Here is an 11,874-nt window from a genome sequence, read left to right on the forward strand (position 1 = left end):
TAACATTATTTTTAACAAGAATATATTGGCTTTCTCCCAGCAAAACAGTGTCAGGATTCTTATAAGGTCTCATTAGATCATCAGGACTCAGAAAAATGAGTAAAAAATTTTGATTCTCTGAATGTACGTGGTTATGTCTATCAATCATTAGCAAAAGAAAAGATTAAATCTGTGTTAGTAGGTGTAAATGTAAAAGAAATAAGTTCTGGGGCCGCTCTTTCATCTCAAACTAAGATTAGCAGGTTTGATCCCTTGAGAAAGGTTAATTCTTCTTGCCATTACATTCCTAATATAGCCACAAGGGGTTAGGGTGTCTTTGATACTATTGCATATGATCCCCCCATTTGGTATAATTTCCTTGATAGCATTCACCCAATTGTTCTCTTTTGAATATCCTCTAGTAAATAATTATTGCCTCAAAATCAATTTAACTGGTTAACATCAATTAGATTTTATGAAGTGATATTTAATGAAAATAGACATGAACAACTAAGATACAAGAATACTCTCCCAAAAATATGACATTCATCCTCTCTGTACCACAACAAGTAGGCACAAACAAAGGATTTTGGACACAAACCTAAAAGAATGCAATAAAATCCTCTCACAATTAAACATGCACACAGAGTTTATATTTTCTTTGCCAGTTAGGACCTTGGAGAGAACACACTAAATTTTAATATAGTAACTACATATCATTCCTTCCACTAACTTCACTTTTGAATATAACATAGCTGAAAAGCAATTCATTCCAATTCTTTCATGTTATTGAGTGTGCTTAAGCAGGTCACTCTTTGAGGACATATGTGCTCATACTGTGCATTTTCCTGCTGATCCTACTAAAAACTCTGCCATGGAGTCCCATCACAGGACTTTTCTTGGATCACAAGATTGTTCAGTCTCCAGATCTCATTGACTTGGTATCAAGGAAGAATAAACAGAGAAAGAAGAAAAAATATATATTTGAATAACATGATGCCCAGGTGGGGAAGATGCTCTCTTAGTGGAAGGTTTATGATTCTCCTTCCTCTTGACTTGAAAGCTACCATAGAGAGAAATAGATTTCATCTATTTGTTCCTTTTTTATTCATACTCTCTTCATACATACTAAGTTAAAGAATTTCCATCACCATGAGAGAAAATGAAAAAAAAAATCCCACAGTATCTGTCCATGCTTTCCATAAGGGCAGAGATCTGCCATTACCCATCATCATGCATATCCAAAAGCAGGTTAACCAATCTTCCACTCAGACTGCCAACATGCTGAGTATCTGATGTTTCATGCTGCAAAGATTGATCCCTTATCAGGCAGTATGCTACTGTATGATAAACCTTGGACTCTTACCAAAGTACAAATACAAGAAATGCAAATGAATTAGTGTTTTTATTAATGTTGATGATCAGTCCCCTGATTAAGGATCATCACTACACTAGGACCATCAATCAATTGGTGATATTCATTACTATGCTATAGTCAATAGAATCACTTAAAAATTAAAATTAGTTTAATCTAAAGTTTAAAATTCTAAAGTCCAGTTTAGTCTAAAATTTGTTTAGGTCATTTTGTCAAATTCTTTCTTTGCTATTTCCTCACTAAAAATTGTAAAGTCTTTCTCTGGCTTCCCAGTGTTTTAAAGATAACCCTGAGGTCTCTGAAGCACAAATTCTCACATATCTTACCAAATTGGAAAGAATTGAAATGTAATACTAACATAAAGGATAAATGTTTTTTTTTAATCCTACCTTCTTTCTTATAATCAATATTAAGTATTGGTTCCAAGGCAGAAGAGCAGTAAAGGTTAGGAAACTGGGGATAAGTTACTTGCCCATTTTCACACAGATAGGAAGTATGTGAGGCCAGATTGGAACCCAGGACTTCCTGCCTCTAGGCTGAGCTCTCAATCAACTGAGATATCTACCTGCCTCCGAAAACACATTTTTTAGGACTAGTAGAGCTAAATTTGGAGAATCTCTTCATCAATTTCTTTTCAAGGCTCTAAATTCTTCATCAAATCTCAAGGACCATTTTTTATTGACCATTATATTTTATTGTATTTTTTCACAATTATTTATATAATACATTTTTAACATTTCTTTTCTAACATCTCGTGATCTAAATTCTTTCCTTCCCTCCATTCCCTCCTCCCTGAGATGACAAGTAAGCTGATATAAGATTACATTTACATATATATTATTATAAAATGCATATTTTTTATCCATCATATTATAAAGGAAGACATACTGCACACAGAAGAAAAAAACTTATGAAGTAAATAACATGAAAATGGTATGCTTTGATCAATATTCAGACTCCAACAGTTCCTCCAAAGATGGTGGATAGCATTTTCATCATGAAGCATTTGGAGTCGTCTTGGATCCTTGAGTTGCTATTGTTGATCAGTTGATCATTGTGCAATATTGCTATTATTATATACAATGTTATTCCGGTTCTGCTCACACATTACTTTGAATCAGTTCATATAAGTCTTTCTATGTCTTTAAAGAAATCATTCTATTCATCTTTTCTTATTGCACAATTGTATTCTATTAAAATCATATAAAACAATTTGTTCAGAAAACTCCCTCAGTTTCTGATTCTTTGCCACTGCAAAAAGATATACTATAATTATATTATTATACAAGTAGGTCCTTTTCCTCTTTCTTTGATCTTTTGGGGATATAGACTTAGTGGTGGTATTGTGGGATCAAAAGTTATGCATAGTTTTATACCTTTTTAGATGTGGTCCCAAATTATTCTCCAGAATGGTTATATTAGTTCACAATTCCACCCATAGTGTATTAATGTTCCAATTTTCCCACATCCCCCCCATCACTCATCATTGTTGTTTTTGGTCACATTATCCAATCTAATAGGTATGAAGTAGTACCTTAGAAATGTTTTAATTTGAATTTCTCTAATCAATAGGGATTTGGAGCATTTTTATATGAATATAGCTTTAATTTATTCACCCAAGAACAGGCTATTCAAATTCTTTCACCATTTATGAATTGGGGTATGATTTTTATTCTTACAAACTCAACACAGTTCCCTCTATATTTGAGAAACTAAGCTTTTGTCAGTCATGTGCTATAAAATCTTCCATGATTTTTTGGTTTCCTTTTTAACATTGCTCATATTGGTTTTGTTTATGTAAAATCTTATATATTTAACAATCAAAATTATCTGTTTTGTACCTCATAATGTCCTCTATGTCTTTTTTTGAAGACCATTGCTTTATTTTAAGGAATTTTAATCTATATCATCAAAGAAGTACCAACACCCTAAAGTAAGAAGTATTGAAGTAAAAACACTAAATTAAAACATATTTGGAGAAATACCTCTATAATCAGAGATAGTTAAAAATATTGCTGTGTTTCCTTAAAACTTTTAATGTTGTAATTTAACCCTTTCTGAAAAAGGAATGTGCCTAAAATTTAAATGGAACAAGTGCTAATAACTCCATTCCACCTCCAACAAAGAGATTATGTCCTTTTCAATTTCTTTCAACAGGCAGCATTTTTCACAACAATAATGCTTAAAGTGTAAGTCATACAAAAAATATAGAAAGCTTTTCATAAAGAATCTTGGATTTTATAAGCATTAAACTAATACCTTACTAGGTAAACAAGTCTTGGAGAATTGCCTTAGATTGTCCAAGTGATTTTCTAAAAGCATCATTTCATCTCAAAAAATTTCACTAGAAAATTTCATTTTCATCAGAATAAAAAATAAAGTCCTTTTTGCCACTTAACTTTTTTCAAAACTTGACTCTTCTATTTTTAAAATCCTCTTATATGTTGCTCTTCTCCATATATGTTAAATTTCACACAAACTGGTCTTCTCTCTTTTCTTTTAATTTAATATTATGTCTATGTACTAGCTTTCCACCATGCCTCAACATCACTTCTTTGTTTCCCTGCTTCCTTTCAAAATTCAGCTGAAATCCAACCACCTGCAAAAGATAGATTCCCCCAAGCTGCTAATGCCCTTCCCACTAAGGCTGGCTTCTTTATTCTATATATGCTTCTTGTATAAACTCATTCAATTGTTTACACTACCATTAAAATATAAAATCCAGGGGGAAGCTGGGTGGCTCAGTGGATTGAGTCAAGTCCAAAGATGAGAGGTCCTGGGTTCAAATCTGACCTCAGACACTTCCTAGCTGTGTGGTCCTGGGCAAGTCACTTAACCCACATTGCCCAGCCCTTACCACTCTTCTGCCTTAGAACCAATACCCAGTATTGATTCTAAAATGGAAGGTAAGGGTTTTAAAAAAAAAAAAACAAACAAATAAATAAATAAACAAACATATAAAAAGATAAAAAATAAAGGAATGGCTGAGTAAATGAATGAATGAATGAATGAATGAATAAACAAACAAATAAAAAAATAAATGACATGTAAGATCCTTGAGAGCAGGGACTATTGTTACCTTTATTCATATACTCAGAACTAAGCACAGTGCCTAGGGAAAATAGTAAAAATAAATAACAAATGTTTATTGGTTGAAGACCTAACTGACTAAGGTACTTGGAACCCATTTTTATACTGTCATAAACAAGATTTGAGCACTGTAAGGGGGAAAAAGGGGTTTTATGGGTTCAATATATTAAAAGATGATCGCCAGAGGATTGAACTATTATCAATCCTCAATTAAGAATAATCCCAAATCAAAATTAACTTTTATGGAAGTTTATTTACAATTAAGAAGAGAGAGAGGAAATAAGGAAATAAGAATCTAACCCAGTAGGTCATTAATTACAATCCTCTAATTAATCCAGGTAGATCTTAACCCTCAGCAGAGAGTTAGAGGGCCAGAGGCCTGGAATGAATGGAGTAAAACTTCATTCACAGAATCTACTAAAAGAAATTTTTTAAGAGAAGTTCAGGAAGATTCAGTCAGTCTTTAAACTCACCATGTGAAATTCAAAGATATTTAAAGCAGTCTCACCAGGGTCTCAGCATTCCAACATTCCTCCAGGAGCAATCACCAGATGCCCTCTTCAATCGAAGACCCCAGCTGACTGAGGACCTTCTCCTTTTAAAGGGGTCACTTATGAGTCACTTCCTGTGCCTCCCTCCTAATTTGCATATCCAATCACAATAGATTTTTTTCATAGTATTGCCTAGGGGGCAGTCAGTTGATTCTGATTCTTCAACCACTCTAGCACACTTGAGTTATGGACCTCCCAAAATTGGAGATGTTCTCACCTTTGGTGATTAAACCTAAAGATGGGCAGTGTAGACTTAATCTAATTATCACAGCACAGATCACTACAGACTGCACAAAACCACTATAACCAGCATTACCTCTATGATAACTTTAAAAAAAAAAACAACTTGATTTTAAAAATCACATTTTTGCCTTCAAAAATTAATCCAATTTCAGTTTTCTAGATTTAGGACTTCACTACCTAATCTAAAATGTCTCAATTCTATTAGAACATTTGTTATCTTGAAAAACAAGGCATATTGTAGATCACTTTTAATAGAAATCATTTGAAAGAACTCTGAGTGTCAGATGACAGACACACCAAATGTATGCCTATTGGGGGAAAAAAGTTTTCTTCAAACTCAGGAAGTTGTTAATTTGCAGAGTTTCTTCAGGGCTTCTTTCACATCCTTGTTCCTCAGACTGTAGATCATAGGGTTCAACATAGGGAAAACCACAGTGTAAAATGAGGAGACAATTTTGTCCCGCTCCAAGGAATAGCTGGAACTTGGGCGAGAATAAATGTAGAGAATAGAGCCATAGTATAAGGTAACAGAAATCAGGTGAGAGGAACAGGTAGAAAAGGCTTTTTGTCGGCCCTGGGTGGACTGAATTCTCAAGATGGCAGCAATGATGAAGAGATAAGATGCCAAGATTAGTACAGTGGGAGTGATGACATTGGAGGCCAGAAGGAAATAGAGAACCTCCTGGTAACTGTCCTTCACATTACATGCCAGCTTCACTAATGGTGGGACATCACAGAAGAAGTCATCAATAACATTATCCCCACAGAAATTTAGAGTGAATGTATTACTAGTAAGTATGATAGCATTGACAAAACCGCCAGTGTAGGAAATGCCAACAAGACAGATACATAACCATCTAGACATAGCCTGAGCATAGAGCAAAGGGTTAGAGATAGCTACGTAGCGGTCATATGCCATGGCAGCCAACAGGTAACATTCACTATATGCCAGTCCAGCTGAGAAGAAGAACTGGGCAGCACATCCAGCAAAGGAGATGCTCTTGTCCTCAGACACACAGGTCACCATGATTTTGGGAGTATAAACAGAGGAATACCACAGATCTAGAAAAGACAGGTTCCCAATGAAGAAATACATGGGGGTGTGTAGCCGGGAGTCTATATAGATTAATATTATCAAACTGATATTTCCCACCACTGTCACAGAGTATACCACAGCAAAAAGAACAAAGAGGACCAGCTGCATCACAGGATCCTGTGTAAAGCCCACCAGGATGAATTCAGTAACAGTATGATTGTCTTTCTTCATGGCTGCAGAGGGTTTCATCTCCCTTTGAGAAGTGTTTTAGATATAACATTTTCCATATCTAGATAAAATGAATGAAAAAAAAAGTACTGCAATTTTGGATAAATTATACCATCAACAAGCAGGAACATTTGCACCCAACCTTGTTGACCTCTGCCCATTTTTTGGGTAAAACTCACTGCATACAGAAATTTGGAACAAAATAAATAAAATAGTTTATTGTTCACTGGAGATAAACTTGGGTTCCCAAAGTCTCAGGGAATTCAATTTATAGTGATTCTTACAAGGCTCAAAAGGTTACAAAAGAATGTGTTGTTAATGACTTCATGACTTCCATTCAAGGACCAGCTCAGCTAACTTTAAAGAGCCTCATTACCTGCCCATCAGAAAAGTGAAGAGTAATTTAGCCATAGTCATCTTCAAAGAGTGTCTACCAAGATACTGAAAGTTGTTTTCTGAAGTGGTATCCAGATTGCCCATTGTCATGAAATCTCTGCACAGTAATGAAACATTGACTAGGGCATCATTTTTAATATTACATCATTATACTATTATGCCACAAGGCTACATTCCTCCCAGGTTCTTGTTATGATTCATGGGACCCCAAATTACTCACCTCTATTAATTTAGTGAATCAAGAAATTATGCAGCCATTCCTTTATTGCTGATTTCAGTCCTTTTATTTTCCAGATAAGGAAACTGAGACTTAGAGAGAGGAAGTGAATTTTTCAAAAGTCCTCTGACTCCTAATTCAGTTTCATTCCACCATGCCTCCTATCTTTGAACCTCTTGTTGTGTTAGCATGATACAAGTAAGTATCTTTGCAAATATCAAGAATAAAATCTCAGAACCCAAGATTTTGAAAATCAGAATCTGATAGTTGAAATGACCTCCATAAGGCATCATTGCAAGTCCGTTCTGAAAGGAATTCTCACTAAAACAAAACCAAGAAGTTGTTATCCAGCTTTTGTTTGATGACTTAAAGTTTCAAATAAAATGTTTTAGTATTTTAAAAGAGAATGAAAGTTTTGCTTTGGGGTTAGGAATAAAATGAATAAGTTCAAGGAATAAGCCTTTTGCATTATATAATATAGGTTTCTAGCTCATTCCTATTGATTCCCCCACTAATCAAGGATAATGCAAACCATTTAAACCTCATCTTATCATCATCATTATCATCATGCTAGCATAGTAGTTGCAGTACTATGCTGGTAGGGCAGTTAAGTGGCTCAATAGTGCATAGAATGCTGAGCTTAGATTTAAGAAAACATCTTCCTGAGTTCAAATTTGACCTCAAACATTTACTAGCTATGTGAACTTGTACAAATTACTTTGCCTCAGTTTCCTCATCTGTAAAATGAGCTGCAGAAAAAAAGTGTTGGAAGCAATGTATATGTTCAGTAGTATAGTAATTAGTACTGGCTTTAGAGTCAGAGAACTGGGGTTCAAATCCCAGTTCTTTTCTTCACTCTCCCAGAGATCTTAGACAAGTCACTTAACCTTTTTGTTCACCATTTTTCTCATCTCCAATGAACCCAAATTGCCTCTAAGTCCCTTCCAAATAAGTTCAATAATATCCTAGTAAAAAATCTTCCTGCTTCTATTCTTTTCTCTTCAAATATGTTTGCTTCTTTTTCTTTTCTTATTTAACAAAAATTTAATTTCTCTCCCTCTTGCCATTGAAAAATAAAAACAAACAAATCCTTGTAATAAATAATCAAGCAAAACAAATTGTCTGTATCTTCCATGTCCAAAAACTATGACTCTAATTATACAGGCTGATTCTGTTTTTCCACTATCTGTCTGGAAAAGAGTACCACATTTCATCACCTGTCCTCTAATTCAATATTCTCAGACTTTCTAATTACACTCCATGGACTGAGTTTCATTTGCTGCATTGTATACTGAGATTTAATTAGTGATGAATGACTTATCAAAGGCTAGATTTGGAGTCAGAAAAGCTTGAATTTAAGTCCTGAATTTGGCCCATACTAGATAGGACTATGGACAATTAACCTTGGAGTGCCCTCTGCCAACTCTCTAAGATTATAGGTTCTAGTAAAATTTCCAATCTGCACAAGTGACAGGAGTCCACATCCTGAAAATGATTTTCAAACCCTCACCTTCTGCCTTAAGGGATATTGAGTATTCCTTCTGAGGCAGAAGAGAGGTAAAGGCTAGGCAAGTAGACCATTGGGATTAAGTGACTTGCTAGGAAGTGTCTGAAGTCAGATTTGAAACCAAGATCTCCTATATCTATAAACCACTTACCTGTCTTGTGGGAGCTTATGAAATGAATAAACCACAGATGATCCAGATCATCTTCTCCGCTCTGCCACACCCTTCCAAAAAAAATAAGCCTTAACAGAGTTAAATCTCCAATACACATCAAAAAATTTTTTTTTAAGTATATGCTTACCTTGTCAGAAAAAATCTCATTGACATAATCACTTTCCTTCCATTTTCTAAAAGCATGTTCCTAGAATGGCATATAGAAATCATTCACAAACCAAAAAGAAAAACATATTCATCGTTTTTTTGTTTTGTCTTGTAAAGTCAACTAGAGAATTCTTCTCTCCTCCCACTGGGCACTGTTGCCTCAGGAGCTCTGGAGAGGGTCTGCTTGTCTCTCTCCTTGAGAATAATTGAACAAGGAACTCAAGTTATGTAAATTTCCAACCTCTTAAGCTTTCTCATTTGAAAACATGATGTCTTCTTTGTCTTTTCTGTCTGGAGTCTTTGTTGAATCTAGGTGAAAGCTGAGCTGGGCAAAGCCTTGTTAGTTAGATGCAGAGATAGCAATGGTTGATGACATCAGGATAAACCTTAAAAAGTCTTTTGGTTAAGGAACTTCACTCAAAGTGCTGGAGTCACTTCAGATCCCACCTCCTACTGGAGACATTTTCCAGGATCCTCTTCCCTATCTAGTGCTTTTTCTCTAAAATTATCTCCCATTTATACTCTTATCTATCTTGTATATGAATAGTTAATTGTATATCTCTCCCTCTCACTGGGATATGATCCTTGAGGAACAAGGACTATAGTTTTTATTCTCTTTACTTTCAAATCACATCTTTTGTCGTTGTTCAGGCATTTCATTCATGACTGACTCTTCATACCTTATGGACCTCAATTAGTGAGTATTTTTTTATGGCAAAGATACTAGCATGCATTATCATTTCCTTTTCCTTTAAGAGAAGTTAAATGACTTGGCCAAGGTCACACAGCTATGACATTTCTGAGCTAGATTTAAACTCAAATTTTCATAAATCAAAATCCAGTACTCTATCCACTGCATCATCTAACTGTCCCTTAATTATTAAAAGTTGTTTGTTCATTCACTAGACTAAATATCTAAGATTTAACTTCTACTGTTTTATTATTTTATTTATTTATTATTTTCTGCTTCTTAGTAATATTTAGCATGGTGCCTGCTCCATAGTAAATGCTAAATAAATACATGAAGATTCATTGTTTGGAATTTCTCAATAGGCATCTAATTAAAAAACTTCTGCTTCATAGTAGTATTTAATAGAATACCTGAAACAGTAGAGATGTTGGATACATATTCACTGCCTTCACTTGATTTAATATGTACAAGAAAGCAATAACAAAGATCTTAAAAGCTGGCCAAGTGGTACTGAGTCCCTTAGGAGAGGCACAAGGCTTGTCCTCCTCTCCTGAAGTCCTTCTAATTCATGGGGCCATCCTAATTTGAATGAACTCAAGTTTTTAGAATGAAACACTCACCTTGATCCAAATCCTGGGTAGGAGAAATGCCTGGAATAGGGCAAAGAACAGAAAAGTGTAAATACACAGTTACAGTTCTTAGTCTGCTCCTAAATAGCTATGTGACCACGGGAAAGAAACTATGCCTTTCTGGACAAAGAGTATGTGTAAAATAACAAGATTGGACTAGATCTGAGATTCTTAACCCTTCTTCTGTAATGGAACCCCATCTCTTATGGTCTGGAAAAGCTTATGAACTCCCTTCTCACAATGTTTTTAAATGTATAAGAAAATTCATAAGATTAAAAAGAAATCAATTAAATGGAAATATGGTTGTTGAAGTATTTAAAAAATGATATTTTAAAATATTTAGCAATAAATTTAATAACTACAATGATTTAAAGGTGGTGGTGAATATAAGTAGGATTTTGAGACACTTGCAACAACTATAATATGATATAAAAATATCTAAGATTTCTTGGTGACAAAGTCTGTGTTCTGTTGCCTAACAAAATAGCTGAAAGAAATTAAGCTTCAATTACACATTAGTGAAAATAAAAATGTATTTTTCCTATCAAGTTAATGGAACCCCTGATATTTATCCACAGGCCTAGCCACCAAGATCCCTTCTACTGTGAAACTCTATGCATTCTAACATTTTATGTTCTATCATCTCAGGATCACTCCCAGTTCAAGTGTTCTTCTCTTCTTCCATCAATCTCTACGTTCCATCTTCCAGGGGTTCTAGTTTTTAAATTTTAAGTCCCCTGGTTCAGTCCAAGTCAGATATTATGTATTCTAAGATATCTTACAGATATTACATTTTATCTTCATTAAAATATGTATTATTTTACTGAATAGTATCATAAAAATACAACCTTCTGGAGAGAACAGCCTCAATTGATCTGAGTAGAATTTCTTGTCCCTGAGAAAAATTACCCAAATTAATGGGATTTGTGTGTGTTTGCTTGCTTTTCCATAGTTTTATTATTTTTTCCTTCCTTTCTTTTTTCCTTTTTCCCTTCCTTCTTCCCTCCCTCCAGTCCATCCCTCTCTCTCTCCCTCCTTCCTTCCCTCCCTTCTTCCTTTCTTCCTTCCTCCCTTCCTTCCTTCTTCCTTTACTCCCTTTCTTTCTTCCTTGTATTCATATTATGTATTTTCCTGTTTTTCTGATTATTTCTCCTCACTGTCATTGGAATAAATACTGCCCTATTTTATTTTTCAATTGCTAACGCCATACCATTTTTTTATTTTTAACTTCCTCTGGTTCAGAAACCAAAAGCCTGATGCAGTTAGAATTATACATAAATTAGATCAAAACTCTTTGAGCTAAGATCTGAGAGCATTAGAGCATAGGGTTTGATACAAAATGCTCATCCCTTAACATATGCCTTTCACCAGTCTCTTCTGGCTGTGTAACAATACCTAAGGGCAAAAATCCTGTAGCCAGGAAGATGAAATGAAACTGTAAAATTTTCCTCTCAGCAGAAACTCTTGAGATAGCAAAATGGAAAAAAATGTTACACCTGGAATCAGAAGACCTGAGCTTAAATCCTTATTCTGCCACTTGCTTGTTGTTTGATGTGGTTTTCTTCTCTGTAAAACGAAAGGTTTAGATGAGATGACTTCCAAGATCCTTAAAA

General features: G+C 34.7%; 1 protein-coding gene across 1 annotated transcript; it reads right to left on the reverse strand.

Annotated features, from left to right (window-relative positions):
- Positions 1-5,575: 5,575 nt before the first annotated feature.
- LOC123251891 (olfactory receptor 1013-like) lies at positions 5,576-6,505 on the reverse strand. Its single transcript, XM_044681214.1, has one exon. It carries the CDS (start codon positions 6,503-6,505, stop codon positions 5,576-5,578), a length of 930 nt encoding a protein of 309 aa, XP_044537149.1.
- Between the last annotated feature and the right edge of the window lie 5,369 nt (positions 6,506-11,874).

The sequence above is a fragment of the Gracilinanus agilis genome, chromosome 6, assembly GCF_016433145.1.
Source record: "Gracilinanus agilis isolate LMUSP501 chromosome 6, AgileGrace, whole genome shotgun sequence".
Classification (NCBI taxonomy): domain Eukaryota; kingdom Metazoa; phylum Chordata; class Mammalia; order Didelphimorphia; family Didelphidae; genus Gracilinanus; species Gracilinanus agilis.

Bases quoted from the DNA above. Each gene is read 5' to 3' on its own strand.
- LOC123251891 (XM_044681214.1), bottom strand. From the start codon at position 6,505: ATGAAGAAAGACAATCATACTGTTACTGAATTCATCCTGGTGGGCTTT.